The sequence below is a fragment of the Rattus norvegicus genome, chromosome 1 (assembly GCF_021556685.1).
Source record: "Rattus norvegicus strain SHRSP/BbbUtx chromosome 1, alternate assembly SHRSP_T2T, whole genome shotgun sequence".
Classification (NCBI taxonomy): Eukaryota; Metazoa; Chordata; class Mammalia; order Rodentia; family Muridae; genus Rattus; species Rattus norvegicus.
Window position 1 is genome coordinate 199,011,693 of NC_141534.1, and position 15,984 is coordinate 199,027,676.

General features: G+C 46.2%; 1 protein-coding gene across 1 annotated transcript in view; it reads left to right on the top strand.

The window, feature by feature from the left end:
* Window positions 1–14,949, top strand: part of Dmbt1l1 (deleted in malignant brain tumors 1 like 1) — a 134,446-nt gene extending 119,497 nt beyond the window's left edge. The window contains exons 61-68 of the mRNA NM_001447286.1: window positions 1,230–1,268; window positions 1,555–1,593; window positions 4,024–4,062; window positions 6,386–6,697; window positions 7,997–8,029; window positions 8,629–8,804; window positions 11,097–11,473; window positions 14,184–14,949. Coding sequence (NP_001434215.1) covers window positions 1,230–1,268; window positions 1,555–1,593; window positions 4,024–4,062; window positions 6,386–6,697; window positions 7,997–8,029; window positions 8,629–8,804; window positions 11,097–11,473; window positions 14,184–14,475 — 1,307 coding nt within the window. The 3' untranslated portion in view covers window positions 14,476–14,949. The remainder of the gene's footprint in view (window positions 1–1,229; window positions 1,269–1,554; window positions 1,594–4,023; window positions 4,063–6,385; window positions 6,698–7,996; window positions 8,030–8,628; window positions 8,805–11,096; window positions 11,474–14,183) is intronic.
* Window positions 14,950–15,984: the final 1,035 nt, after the last annotated feature.

The window sequence follows — 15,984 nt, forward strand, 5'->3', positions numbered from 1 at the left end:
TTCTTTTGGTGACAATCAGCTGGGGCAGGAGCTTGAGGGCATTCTCTTGGTAAACATTCAAGTCAGTGTCATCCCAGTCAACAGATCCAAATCTTTTAGATCATCCACAGTCTTCAGAGGTCCCAAGATGCCAATGTCTTTCCATGCTTTTCCACTTAGACCTAGATCCGTGGCATTTAAAAGTGCTTTTCTCGGTACAGCCACACCTCCAGATATTCTGTGTCTATGAGCTCAAGCTTTTTTAATTTAGTGTCACAAGAAGACTTGAGCACAACATCTAGCCTACACTAATTAAAATTAGGAACTCAAAGTTCACAAATTCTGCCGCTAGCCTCTCAAGTTTCCCAATATTTGATTTTCAGTTGACTAAGACAAGTGCTCCAACAGCTGGTTCCTCAGGTCTTGGTGGATCCTCTTCTTCAGGTCCACAGCCCCCTTCCTCCTTGTCTTCAAATTTAACTTTCACTGGTGGGAGTGAAGGTGGAAGAGGTGTCCTGGACTGTGTCATGTGGGCTGTGGGAGGAGTTGGCCAACAGCACAGTCTGGAACATTTCCTCTGTGCTGATTACCATGGCCCCTGGACCTCCTTCTCCTATTAGGTTTGATCTATTGGAAGTTAAGGTTATATTTGTTAATTTTTCTTCTTTATGTATTTGGGACTGTACTATTGTTTCAGCTCGTTGTAGATCCTTGAAATTCATTTTTCTGCCCAGTCTTGTTTATTGGTGATGCTTTTTGTAGATCCCTGAAACGTCTGCTTGGTCTTGTCTATTGGTAATGCTTTTTTCTGTGTTTTTACTTGACTGCCTCTCCTGGGATTTCTACTGGCTTTTCCAGTGCCAAATCTGTGAACAGTTCACTGGCCATGAGGTCAACATCAATAGCAGTGTTCCAAATAGGTGCCAGCATCAGGCTGAACTGCTCTGTCCCCCGCTTCACTCCACACTCCTTTCACAATGAACTTGACATTCCCTGCTTCAATCCACTTCATTCACAATGAACCTGACCTTCCACAGTGCAGTTTGTGGGAGATGTTCTTTGGAAAATACAGCTAACAATGGGTACTAGGTCAGAGTGTTTTCCAGCACACCGTCAAATTGTATTCATACATACACAACACAGCTTCAATGTTCCCATCATACTCAGAAGTTCATTTCTTAAACACAAGGAGAGCATTTCCCTTCCTGTTTGGCAAATGACCTAGCTATGTCTTTTCTTTTTGTCTACAGAAACTTCTTCAGCCTCAGCAGAGGCAAGATCTCCAGATGGCAAGTTTCCCTTGTGCTATTTAAACTAAAGGAAGGCACTTCTTATCTATTGGGTAGAGTTTGAAAGTGAATCTGCTTAATGATCAAAATGACCACAAAGTAAAGACAGTAGGAAACGCCCTCAATGCCATTCAGTGGAGGTTAAAGCATCCTGTCCTTTGTGTTTACACACCAATGTGCCTTCAGACGCAACAGAAAAGATGTCTGCTAGCCTATCACATTTTTTTAAAAGTTAAACGGTCAGGGCTTTGACAAACGAAGCTATCTCTTTGCTCTTTGTCTACAGATATTTCTTCGACCCCATCAAAGCCAACCTCTCCAAGGGGTGAGTCCCCATTGTTGTCTTCAAACTTACACGATGAGTTTCTGTTTCTCGTGCTCTCCTTGTAAAACAGGCTTGTTCATTGGTCGCACTTGGCATCAAGTAGAGACCAAGACAAATACAGTCATGTAAAGCAGCCTTTTCTCTGCCTCACACACAGACGCCGCTAAGCAGATCCCTGGCGATCTTCTCAACCTGTTGCATTTCTTAACTAAAACACAACTTCAGCTTTTGCTCTTTCTTATGGGAATTAAACCTCTGTATTCAGGACTTGTCTATAACAGAAGCCTGATGTACACAGAAACCTCTGCGTCCTTTCCACAGAGATGGTATTCAGATTCCTTCCCTCAGCCACAGACTGCAACGTGCCCCTCCACTACAGATACCTCCTGCCCGTGCGCTGATATTAATCAGATGAGCCTCTGAAGACAAGTGCAGAGGGCTCACACCTCATTTCGCTGGCTGTGTTGTTTCTGGTCATGCTTATACACACACACACACACACACACACACACACACACACACACACACACACACACACACAAATACACTGTGGCAGTAATTCTATCCACTTGTTCTTTTGGTTTGTACTATGCTGTTGGTTAAAGCGAAATGTTCTTCTCTATTTCCCATGTCAGACGAGGCCCCTTCTTCCCTAGACATGTTTCTTGCGGCTCCTGGAGAAACACTTTCTGAGCATCAATCCAACAAAAATTAAGACGCCAGGAGAAGGGAAAAGAGAGGGAATAAGTGTCAAGAGAGGCCAATCAGATTCCCTCTGGCACAGCAGGCCTCTACTGGTTATGACACTGAACGCTGGGATGGCAGGTAGATGCTAGAAACAGGATGAACAGGCTAATAGAGCCTCAGATGCAAAGCCCAGAGGAGAATGTAGAAAAAGTCTCTTACTTTGGAGGAAAAGGAGTCTCGGAGAAGAAACACATTTGTTTATGATCACAGAGCCAGGGCAAGACAAAAATCAGGTATGGAAACTCTCATCCAGATCCTCCCAATGCCCAGGGTTTACTAGGGAATTCCGATTTGGTGACATTTCTCTCTTCAGTAACAAGCCTGCTACTCGCTTAGTTATTAAATTTCAAGTCCTAGTTACTTTGAAAATATCCAAGTTTGAAACTCTATGAAACCTGGTGTCTTAGTTAAGGGTTTACTGCTGTGAACAGACACTATGACCAAGGCAACTCTTATAAAGGACAACGTTTAATTGGGACTGGCTTACAGGTTCAAAGGTTCAGTCCATTACCATCAAGGCAGAAGCATGGCAGCATCCAGGAAGATGTGGGACTGGAGGAGCCACATCTTCATCCAAAGGCAGACAGGAGAAGACTGGCTTTCAGGCAGCTAGAAGGAGGGTCTCAAAACCCACCCCCACAATCACACACCTACTCCAGCAAGCCACACCTAATAGTGCCACGCCCTGAACCATTCATATTCAAACCACTATACCTGGTTAATACCTTTCCAGGTACAGTTAAGATGGCTTCCTCCTTCCCCAGCCCTCTCCCTTTCTGCCTCCATCCTTTATTTCTTCACTTACCAATTCCCCTCTCCCTATCACGACTCCATTTTTGCCAGGAGGTTCCCTCACTTTCCATTCTCACTGGCTCCTGACATCACATGTAGTAGGCTTTTGTTTGCAGACTAGGTGTCACAAAGTACCCATCCTACACAGTTAAGGGCACACATGCCTTCTACTTCCTCTGTGAAAACATGGCAGTCTGAGTCACTTCCTGTTTCAACAGGAAATGCTTCTCAGAAAGGAAGGATGGTATGGTGGCCATTAACCCTCACCATCCTTCTTTCCAAATGCCCAACCCTGAGCCCAGCATAAATGCAACTCCTACAGCTTATTCTCCCAAAATGCAGAATAATTAGAAAGAACATGGGCCCTGAGACTGGAAGGTTTGACCTGGGAATGACCTGGCCCCTTTATACAGTTCCTCTGAGTCTCCTTTTTTTTTTTTTTTCAATCCTAAAGCAGTGATAAAAATTTTCCCAGATTAGTTTTTGTAAGAATTGAGGGTGTAGAGCTAGAGAGATGGCTCAGAGGTTAAGAACACTGGCTGTTCTTCTGGAGGTCCTGAGTTCAATTCCCAGCAACCACATGGTGGCTCACAACCATGGGGCCCTCTTCTGGTGTGTCTGAAGACAAGAACAGTATACTCATATATGTAAAATGAATACTAAATTTTTTTAATTGGGGACGTCGATTATCATGTTGCCCACTGTAGACGTGCAACATGAGAATGTTCTGAAGCCATGTTCCACACACCAGCTTCTCACATACATGTGGAAACGGACCTGGGAGGTGCACACTGCTACGGAACAGGCTTGCTACTGTAGGCCTGCGGTCTAATGCAGAATGTCAGTCAAGCCACATTTTAACCCCTTCTTTTCACGACTTTCTTTTTCCAGCCACGGTTCCAACTTTGACAAAAGTGACTCCGTCGCCTGGTAAGGACCACTGTGCTTGTTGCTGGAGAAAGCTCCATCCTCTGATTTCATCTCGACAGCTGTTGCCAAATTTTCCACCTGGTTTCCCTCATCTAGTTTAATGCAGTATTCCATCTTCCTCACCTAAAACGGCACCTGAGGAACATGGTCGGATATTTCCCGCCCTTTATTCTCAGTCCTTATAAAAATGTTGCCTAGTGACAGTTGTGATAGCACACATCTTTGGTCACCAACACTCAGGGGACAGAGGCATGTGAGTCCCTGTGAGTTTGAATCAGTCTAGTCTACATATAACAAGTTCCGGGGTCCAGCCAGGGCTAAGTAGTGAGACCGAGTCTCAAAAAAAAAAAAAAAAAAGTGCTTATAAAATTGAATGGTTTTTTTTTATTTTTGTTTTTCTTTATTTAAAAAAAACATATGAAGCTCTTTTCTGAGCATCTAACAGATTGCTTTACTCCTGGAGAATAAACAAAACATGATGATATTCGGCACATTTTGATGCCAAGAAAGAAATGTATTCCTGCTCTCAAGCCAGTGGAGTGGAGTCTGAAATGACCACAAGCACTTCCTCTCTGTCTTGAAGCCGCCGAATCTGAGAGGGAGCACATTTGTAAAGCTCTAATGCTTATACACTGACGGTGCATTTACCCCCTTCCCTGGTAGGTTTTGTTTCCTCCACTCACCAAAATGATAGTGTCTATTGATACCGTGAGGGTCGTATTTCCTTCTCATCCCTCACAGCACCTTGCACCCCTACACCCCTTACCCCCACCTCCAACAGCTGTGGGTATACTACATGCTGACCTATACACAGTGTGAGTCACACACACTTGTAATTCAGCTCTAGGACCTCACTCAGAAGATACCCATGTGCTCATGAGTCACACATCTGTCTTCCTGGTGCTTAATGGGCACCAGGACCTTACTCTTCCCTCTGAGCTGCATCTTCAGCCCATTCTCATAGCTACACAGGTATCCTGCTTTCGGCATTCTGATGCCAACTAGGCCAACAGAGGGCAGCTGTCCCGGACCATCACACCATAGTCACAACTACAGATTTAATGGTTGCTAAGGCTTTTCTTCCGGCCAAGCAGCACAGTGCTGGTTATTACAAAGACAAACCACCAGGCCCCTGTCTGTGAGTGTAGACCCTGCGTGTCATACAGGCAAGCCTCCCACGAGGATTATCAGTCAACAACTCTTAGGCAATGCGTGTACAGCAATGGCTCCGTGGACTGTTCCCTAGGGACCCCACAGCCAGCCTTTTGTGGGTAACACAACAAAGTCTCCCAACAGCACATTTCTCAAAATGTATCCTCGCGGGTGAGCAGCATGGCTGTGCAGGTTTCCCCTTTTATTGTTTTTGGTTCAAACTTCCATGTTTTGAAGCATTTGTACGCAGTGGTTATTTCTCGTGTGTGACCCCTGTGGAGACTTCTGTGGTGCTAAGATCCATGTATAATGACAGAGCAGCTAAGTTACCTGATACAGTTTTGTTATTAAAATGTTGTCTCTGAAGAACAGTAGGACTATCTCAGGGGTGGGCTTTGAAGAACCAGGGCAACGCCTCCATTTAAAGCAATTGTTTACAAAGATTTGGGCACCGGGTTGGGGGTGGGGGGTGGCTTTTGTTGGATCAACTTTTGCCTGGTTTTGCTTTAAGCTTTGTATTTTTGTTTAAAGATGTTAGATGTTTGGGAGACTAGGCTCTCTCTTTTTTGTTGTTGTTTTATTTTATTTTATTTATTTTTTGTACTCCAGAGTTTACTCCCTTCCTGGTCCACCCTACTCCCCACCCCCATCGCAAGAATTCCACATCCCGTACCTCCTCCCCACCCGCACCCCCACCCCATGTCCCATCTCTTTGTTTCCACAAGGATGTCCCCACCCCACCCACCCCACCAGCCGTCTAAACTTCCTGGGGCCTCCAGTCTCTTGAGGGTTAGGTGCATCTTCTCTGACTGAACCCAAACCCGAGAGTCCTCTGCTGTGTATGTGTTGGGGGCCTCATCTCAGCTGGTGTGTGCTGCCTGGTTGGTGATCCAGTGTCTCAGAGATCTCAGGGGTCCTCCTACAGGGTCGCCCTCCTCCTTAACTTCCTCCAGCTTTTCCCTAATTCAACCAGAGGGGTCAGCAGCTTCTGTTCATTGGTTGGGTGCACATATCTACATCTGACTCTTTCCCCTGCTCGTTGGGCTTAATGGCCATTCTTTGAGAGCTAAGGGTAATATAGGGGCTTTAGAGAAGGTTCTCACTGCGAGTGACACCCCCAGATAGTGTCTACTCCAGAAACCTGACTTGAACTGATTTCTCTTGTTCTTAGACCTGCCTCTGCGCTTGGTAGGCGGGCAGAACCGCTGTGAGGGCCGGCTGGAGGTGCGGCACGAGGGGGAGTGGGGAACTGTGTGCGATGACCGCTGGAACATCAAGAACGCCCGGGTTGTGTGCCGCCTCCTGGGCTGCGGTCCAGCGCTAGGCGCCCCAGGTAGAAGCCACTTTGGGCCCGGCACAGGCCCCATCCTGATGAATGAAGTGCGCTGCTCTGGCAGGGAGGACTCTCTGGAGAGCTGTGCCCACGCTGGCTGGACAAGACACAACTGTCACCACCGCGAGGATGCTAGTGTGATCTGTGCAGGTAGGGGCTCCTGTGCAGGTCTGAGCCCAGGCCTGTGAAAGCCCCCAAGCTCTCCCTCAGCACCACCCCTCCTTAAGGCATTCAGCCTTTATCCAAAATATTCCATTTTAGGACGAAGAGCTAGTGGTGATGGTGCTTTGAGCATTCTGATTTTGCTAATGACCTTGCCGCAATCCCAGTTCAGTGAAATATATCAGTCAGAAATATAACTGAAGAATTATGCGGTTCAAAGAAGGGAGTGACAGCTTCATGGAACCCTTAAGAGCCTAGCAGTTGTTGGCCCCAGACTCAGCTTATCCTGTTTACTTTCTGTCTCTGATGTCATCAAGGGTCCCATTCTGGAGGCACTGTATCACCCGGACTTAACTAACCCTCAGTCTAAAACACACTCCACAGTGTCCTAGCTTCTCTGTGTCCTCTGTGTCAAAGATTTTGCCTGCATCTTCCCTGGAATATACTTTATTGTCAGCTGTCTTTCTTGACATTCCAACTACCAGCTACACCGCATCTAATGGTTCTAGGTTAGCCCTAAATTGGCCCATGCAAAGTTCAGACAGTTGGAGAATTCTAAGGCTTGAAGAAGCCTGAGTTCACCTCATCTAGTCTGCTGCTACTTTTATTACTGGGGAACAGACCACAGTCATTGCCTTTATCCTGTGTAAGGCCTGTTTTACAAGGACATGGGACCCAAAAAAGAAAGAGTCCCCAAAAGCCAAACGCTACCCAGGAAGTGGAAGCTGTGTCAGTCTATTCTGGAGCCACTGCCCCCCCCCAGACTTTGTCTGTTGGGATGTCTCTTCACAGTTTAGTCACCCCTTAAGACTCCCACTTTTAATAAGGATCCACATTCTGTCCTTCTTTATAGGGGTGGGGCGCTCATTCCCCACATCCAAAGGTATCTGATGTGTCTAAAGGGCTTGCGTGAATTTGACTGTGCATTTCCTGAGCTGAGCCTTGGCCCTAGAACACTGCCCTGTTTTGATTCTGAGCCAGAGAAGTCCCTGATATCCCAGAGTGCATTTTTCTCAACCTGGGGCCCCAAGCATGCCTGCCTGTGGAAAGAAGCAGGAACCAAGGAACCCCATTCATAGAGGGGTGTTTGCTATGCAAATCTTGATGTTGGTAACACCTATGTTCTCGGTGCAACTTCAGAATCCATCTGTCAGGAGACACTGGGTCCTCTTTGGATCTTCTGGAATGTTCTCATGTCATTACCCGCTAGCTGCAATGGACTGTCTAATGTCTTATTGTTCTCTGACATTTCAGCCCAGTGACTTTCACTTTTCATCTTGTCAACAGGTCCAGCAGACTCTCTTGTGCCCAAGGATAATGGTAAAGTCATCCTTCCTCCTGGTAGGGAAGGAGCTAAGAGAGTAGCTGAATGGGGGGTTGGGAGGAGACCTATTAGCTTAAGTACTGGGAAGCTGGAGAAGATGCCCCTTTGTACTAGGGCTTTCTCCATTTTTGCTCTACTCTTCTTCCTGCCTTCTAGGTCCAGACAGACACATGTTCAGACAGAGCATGCCATAAGTTGTCCTTTAACTACCTAGGCAAGGCTCTGACGTGCATGAATTGTGAAGAGACCTTCTTTCTCAATAATATGGTCTTAATAAAGCCAATGACTGTAAAACATTAAGTCCTGAGCACCCAGGTAAAAGCCAGGCCCAGTGTATGCATCTGTAACCCCCGCACTGGGAAGGTGGAGACAAGAAGAGGAGCCTGAGAACTTGCTGTCCAGCCAGTCAACCACACCAGCAAGCTCCAAGTTGTGGGGATAGAGTAAAGGATGCTGAGGCAGGCCCCGCCCAGCCCAGAGCACTATCAGGGGCACTTTTGTAACATAGGACAGTCCCTGAGTCAGTGAACCAGCTTACCTCTCTCTCTCTCTCTCTCTCTCTCTCTCTCTCTCTCTCTCTCTCTCTCTCCTTCAGCCCAGCTATCTTGCTTGCCTCACCTCTTCCAAGCTGTTATTGACCGAGGCTATCTCCGGAGACTAGGCTACTCCTCCTGGGACATCCACTTAAATGATAAGATGTGTCGCCCCCAAGTCACTGGGCGTTACCTCATCTTCAATATTCCGTATGGCCACTGTGGCACCGTCATGCAGGTAAGAGGCTGACAGGGAGGTAGCGAACTTCTATATGGTTGGAGTGCATGAAGAGAGGCTTAGAAAATTACACTGCCTGTCAAAACCTGTGTAAGATAGAGGAAGTCACTTCTGAAGCAGTGCATGCACTAATTTGTCTGAAGCAGTCTGCCACCGGAAGAGTTTCAGACACGCACTCGGCCTGAGGTGATCTATAATAGACGTTGAGTGCAGTGAGGTCTGTGATGGACAGGTGAGGGATGACCAGCTGACAACAGTCTCCCAGTTTCAAAGCCAGCATTTGTCAGGACAGGCTTCTTGACTGAACAGGAAACATCTACCAGGAGCAAGTTAGAGGGCTGGGGATGAGAAAGGGTAGGTTGTCTGTCTACCTGCTGTGTCTCTAAGCAGACAGGCGCATTCCACCCTATAGGAAGCAAACATGTAGGGCATCCAGGAGTCTGTTTAATTCTGTACAACCATCTTCTCATCTCGTGAACCAACGGCGTTGAAGTTAAGGAAACGTGTGTGCACATGAAGGAACGGTTCTGTCAGGACAGCCTTCTCGGTGTAATGGACAGTGACTTGCTGCAAAGCATGCTCCTGAGGTGTTTTCCTGCTTCCCTCTTTGTACATGTGCAAAAAGGCTCACCTGACCTTATGGAGGTCACATTCAAACCAACCATGCAGTGTAACCCACATAAGCCCCCGAGTGTCACCCTTCCTGCTCTGTCTGGTCTTTGCTCGGACAGATCATGGACATTTCTATCCTTTTTGCTCTGAAAATTCCACTTTAAAAAAAGACTTATTTACATAAATACACTGTCACTCGCTTCAGACACACCAGAAGAGGGCATCAGATCCCATTACAGATAGTTGCAAGCCACCATGTGGTAGCTGGAACTGAACTCTGGGCTTCTGGAAGAATAGCCAGTGCTTTTAACCATTGAGCCATCTTTCCACCTTGGAAATCTCACTTCTTAGCTGAGAGATCTGTGCCCCTGACACCTAGCTAGAAAGTCCCTCTGTCTAGGAGAAAGGTGACCTCTGGCAGAGAATCTTTGGATCTGAGTCACCTGTGCTTCAGGAATGCTCCTGGCCAAGCTGCGTCTCTGGCCATCCACACAGGGCATTAAAAGAGCACAGGTGCTGGCCCCTGCCCACCATGCTGTCCAGTCCATTCCCAACCTCTATATTCTGCTGGAGCTGATGTGTGGTGGATACAAGCAAGAAGCAAGGCCAGGTGCCAAGGCTGGCAGGAACAGGCCTGTAGCCAAAACTAGCTTAGGGTCAAGTGTTGCAGTAAAAAATTAAAAAGGTGCAACCAGTTCCCTCACCTACCCTGGTGGTCATTCTCTCTCTGGTTCCGGCTCTCATGGGTCATTGGAACTAGTGCGAATTTATCTCAGCAGTTCCATGCTGCCCCCAAGTACTCTCTGACACAGGCAGTCAGCAAGCTGTTCCAGCGAGGCACCTTGCTAAGCCGCCCTGTCCTCACTCACAGCTCCTTTGGCGGGCCACTGCCATGCCAGTTTCATACAGAGACCGCCCATCTCAAGGCTCTCTTACTGTGGACTCAATTAAGTCGCCACATAAAAGAACACACCACACAATAACCTCTGATCCAATTGGTAAGATATAATTTGCCCATCTAAACAGCACAAAATACTGTACACACCCATCCCTGAAAAATAGTCATAGCAACCTGTATCTATGCGCAGAGAAGAATCTTTTTTTTTTTTTCCTTTTTTTTCGGAGCTGGGGACCGAACCCAGGGCCTTGCGCTTGCTAGGCAAGCGCTCTACCACTGAGCTAAATCCCCAACCCCCGCAGAGAAGAATCTTAATATCTGCCACTACGTTCCCCAGCTCCTTCCTCCTTGCTTCCTCCCTCTCCTCTTCTCCCTCCCTTCTAAAGCCTCTGTTCCCACTTCCCTTACTTCTCATCCAATGACAGGCCTCCTTTTATCTTGTCTGCCTTCACCTGCATAATGACATCAACCCACAGTCAAGGGCAAAGAAAATACAGGATCCAAGTCGTGTGTGGTCAGGGTGGTAGGATGCCAGTTGTAATTAGATGTGTAGAGGAATTCGAATGAGAGGGGGTTCCAGGCAGCCAAAGTGGACCTGCCACCCAGATCACAGCTCTATAGTTTGACCATGACAAGAAGGAAAGAGTAGTCCTGACTCATGGGACTCCCCTGACAGATACACCTTCCTGATGTTACCACAGGACTCCAGCCCTCAAATGTGGCATGGAGCTGGTACCCAGCACAGGTACACTGTCCACAAATTGATTCTCTCATCTCCACAGAAGCACCAGGGCTCTCTCAGCTACTCCAACTCCATCCGAGGCAGAACACAAGGCCACCCTGGCCGAGTCATTGTGAGGCACAAGGTACCCCAGGTGAAGTTCACCTGCAAAGTGGATGGCCAGTCTGCAGTTGAAATCGTGCATGGGAGTGACACTAAAGACGAAGCCAGCTATGATGTATCAATTTCATTTCTCCAGTCACCTGTATCTCAGAATACAGGGGGCAGAGCTCCTTTGGCTAGTCAGAGGGAAGAGGTCTTCCTCCAGGCCACCCTCCACAGCCACAACCCCAATCTGAGGCTCGTTGTGGACACCTGTGTGGCTTCTCCTGATGCCAGTGATTTCACAACTGTCAAGTATGATTTGATCCAGGAAGGGTAAGAAAAATGGAAACTCCCTAGGTGATGTTAAACAAGCTTGGTATTTCTCTGGGGAACTTGTAGTTTCTGAACCTGGAGTTAGAAGTTAGAAGGGTGTAGGGTGTTCTGACCAGACCTCTGATCCCAGTGGGTGATACAGCCACCTAGACAAGCCCCCTTGGGTCCTCAGAGTCACTTTGCTGTCCATTCTACCTTTTCTAGCTAAGCCCTTCATCCTTTCTAATTTCCTCCCAGGAGAAATCTTCTTGACTTTGGCTCACATCAATAGGTCAATGTGTTCTCCCAAACTAAGCCCTTAGTTAAACTAGTCAGATATCTTCCAGATCTTTTGGTTCACTAAGTGCTTAGCCAAGAGAGAACCTTGGCAAGTTGATGGCCTCTTTGGTTTATCAGGTGTTATTGCAGTAGCTTTCCCTGAGCGGAACATACACAAATGGCTGTTTGCCCCAGATAGCATGAAGGACAAATCCAAAGAATGAGTTCCACCCAAGTTCAGCTTGGCAAACCAATAAGTATTCTGGGTTTATTTGCAGAAGCATGAGTAAGGAGTTGCGTAGGTGGCCCCGTGTGTGCCACCCCAGCATGGATAACATGTCCCCCTGAATGCTGTATAGACAGAATCCCACTTCAGTTAAACTTCCACCTCATATGCTCTAAAATGCAGCTGGGGTTTGGTAGACGGGAGTGGTTGGAATCATCTGAGGAGCTAATGCCCTTTCCACTCCACCCCACCTATGAAGGAATGCTAACAGGTATGGTGAGGGTGATCCCAGCTGCTCTTGATTTCCAGTTGAGAGCGTCATGCCTTGGGGACAGGGGCCAAATGTTCAACTAGTTAAGAAACTCATCATTTACTCAGTGGAAGTTTTAGTGTGTTAAGAGCCACAGCAGCCTTAAGGTCAACAGAACAGCTAGACACCCGTTCCCAAAGATCAACAGAGGAACAAGACAACACCTGCCATAGATTTCTGTGAGTGGTGACTTGAGACACATGATCTGAGATCCAGAGGGAGAAGGTTCTTCCCTTCTGACCCTCCTTATGATCAAGGTTCACTTGATGCCAGAATTTCCCAGCTAGCATACTGTCCTTGCTTTAGACTTAATTCCCCAACCCCTTCTCTAACCTTTACATCTTGTATTATTGATAGGACATCTTCACAAATTTTATGCATCTTAATGCTATAAATATCCCCTCTAAGCATTAAATTAGCTGCATCCCAGAAAATTTGATGAGTTGGGTAATTGTGTTATTTACATTTCTACTGCTATGACAAGACATGACCATGGCAACTTGTAAAAGAAAGTGTTTAATTCAGCTTATGGTTTTAGAGAGTCAGAGTCTGTGGTGGCAGAGTGAAGGACAGTGGCAGGAAGAGCTGAGAGCTCACATCTTCACTCACAAGTAGGAGGCAGAGAGAGGACACTGGGCATGCTACTAATCTTTGGAAAACCCAAAGCTTGCCCCAGTGACACACCTCCCACAAGCCTTTCTAAACAGTTCTACCAACTGGGGACCAAGCAATCAAAAAAAGAGCCTCTAGGGGCCCTTCTCATCCAAACCAACACAGGTATTCATTTTCACTTCATTTCAAAATAGTTTTGAACTTCTTGTCTCAGGGCAGTTTTGAAACATCGGTTACCTGAAAGCATACTGTTTGCTTTCAAGTCTTTGAGGATTTTCTAGAAAGCTTGCCGCCATTGATTTCAAGTTTAACCTCACTGCTACATGAAAATGTATTTCTCTCCTTTTAAGACTTTAAAGTATTTCCCATGGCCCAGGATACAGTCTGATCTAAGGACTGTTCTACCTGGACTTACTCCACTGGTGTGTGATAGACTGTTTAATTAAAGTCGAGATCTAGTGGATTAAGAGTGATCCATAGGTCATCTGTATTCTTACTTTCAACCCACTGCACCTATGAAATCGAGAGAGGGATATTGCAGCATCCAGTTATATAGTGGATATACATTGTCAGTACCTGACTGCAGTTCTCTGCTCCCACATCTTAATGCTCGGCTTGTAGGTACATGACACTAACAATTATTATATTTGGCTGAAGAATATTCTCCACTTCAATTATCTTGGTTAAGGATCTCTTCTCAGAGGATTGTCCCTTTCTTTTGTTGTTGTTAAACTTCCCTCATGTCCCTGACAATTCAGCTCTCTCTGAAGTTTGTTCTGTATAAAATGAAAATCTGCAGTACTGTCTTTTCTAATCTCTCTCTGGTTCTTTTTTAACTGCACATTCTACATAACTTCATTTTATCTCTTCTTGATGTAACACTTTTGTTTACAGTGTACTTTCTTTGGGTAGCGTTGGGAATTGAACCTGGGCATAGGGGATGCTAGCCAAGTACTCAACCACTGACCTGCATTACCAGTTCTTAAATAATCTAAGTGCACTTTTAAATATAACGGCCACTTTGTATCTTCCCTGTAGGTGAAATAGGATAGACCTAGAAGGCAAAAAATTACAGCGAGAACCTTGATTTGTTTCGCTGTATTTAACTGTTCCCCTCTGTTCATGGCCAGGTATGAGGTTTCCATTAACAATGGAAGCAAGTAGTAGTTGCTTCAGAAAATGAAGGTAGTAGAAAGAACTCCACTGGGATTCAGAACCTTAGAACCAAACTCGGTTAGTTATGTGGACTGGAGAAAAGTCCTGTCGGGTATAGTTAACCTTTTTCTGGGTTTTTCTCCCACCAGCTGCATCAAAGATAATTCTTACTCCAACCTCCATGCCCCTGAGAAGAACGTGGCCCAGTTCAAGTTCAATGCCTTCAGCTTCCTCAAGAGCTACGATGTGGTCTACGTGCAGTGTAAAGTTGCTGTCTGCCGACTCGGGGACCACTCTTCCCGATGCTCACAAGGCTGTCTGAATCGGGGAAGGAGAGGTGCAGGCTCTGCAGAGGTCAGAGAGGAACAAACTGAGTATTTCCAAACAGTGGGGCCACTGAAGATACACAGAGAAGCTAATCAAAGCAAGGTCCTGGTGTGATCTCTCCCTCTTGCTCTCACTGAGCATGTCGGAAAACTGGATTCAGATCTGTTTCTTATCAGCAAGCAATGTTTGATGGCTCAGAAGCCAGACGTTGACCACACGGTCTACACAGCCATGCAGACAGGTGGAAGAACCCGAGGGACTCTCTGGGGTTTGTTACTAAATAGATCCCTGAGCATTAACTTCTAAGGCAGTTGTTCTGTTTGTAGGCTTAAAGAAAATGCTGATTTTTGTTCTTACCGTTCACTTTCAAGAACTTGATCATTGTCTTAAAATGTGCAAAACATTAGGGAAAACGGGGTTGTCTCTCTTTACCCTGTGGCCAATTAAAGATTGTTTTTAAATGTCTACTTACTGTTTGGGTGCTGATAGGTAGGTGGGTCTCTTTCTGCTCTTCTAGAAATGTAAGAATTCACTTCCGGACCTTGCCAATTATCTTGTAAAAAATAAAGTATTTTCTAGGAAGCCAAACTGTTCGTTTTCTTTAATCTCTTTTAAGCAGAACAACTGAACTGTACAAGCCATTGACAATGTAAGCCATTGACAATGTAAGCCACTGACAACACAAGTCACTCTGATATAAGTCATTAATGATGGCTTAAAAAGTGTCATTTAGGCTGGGCATGGTAATACATTACTTTCAGCAATCAGGAGGCAGAGGCAGGCAGATCTCTGTGAGTTTGAGGCCAAACTGGTTTACAGAGAGTTCCAGAACAGTCAGGGCTACTGGGAAACTCTGTCTCAAAAAACCAAACCAAACAAACAAACAAACAAAAAATGTCTGATTAAATCGTTTTGAAGGGAACAAATCAGAGCCTAGCTGCTGGGGGTTTAGCCCTCAGCTTGCAAGCTGGAATGCTGAAGCAGAATCCTGAGAACCAGTGCCTTCTCCGTGAGCTGCCCATATGTACACAGTCGAGTTCTCAGAACATCTGGGAAACCTGGAAATTACCCAAGAAAGCCGAAGATCAAACAAGAACAGGTCGGAAACATCCTGTCCCCGAGGCAGGAGGACTGCCCTCACCCTCACCTGATTCCTAAAAGGAGAAGCCGTCTGTGCTGCACTTGCCAGCTGTTCAAAATTATCGCTGTTTTTCTTTTTACCCTTTGAAACAAGCTTTCCCTGCATTACCCAAGTTGACCTTGAACGTGGACTTGTGCTCAGAACATTTTCTTTAAGAATGGGGATTTGAACAGAGTTTTTGTTCTTTCCCCGTCTGGAAATACTCATTAGAAATATCTTTGCCCGAGAAATGTTTTCAGTACTTGTTGCTAAAAAGCGTGTGAGAGATAAAACTGCAGTAGTCTCGCCTTCTGAAGGGAGAAGGGTTGGTGGCTGGTGGAGCTTGGTGGCTGACTGAGGCACTGAGGTGGGCATTTGACAAACAGCTCACCTTAATTAAGGACCATTTCAGTTTCATTTCGAAAACGTCCTTTGCCTGTTACCAGCTTGGTAAGACTGAGGAGCTTTCCCTCCACCTCAGAGTGATGACAAGGAAGGCGGAA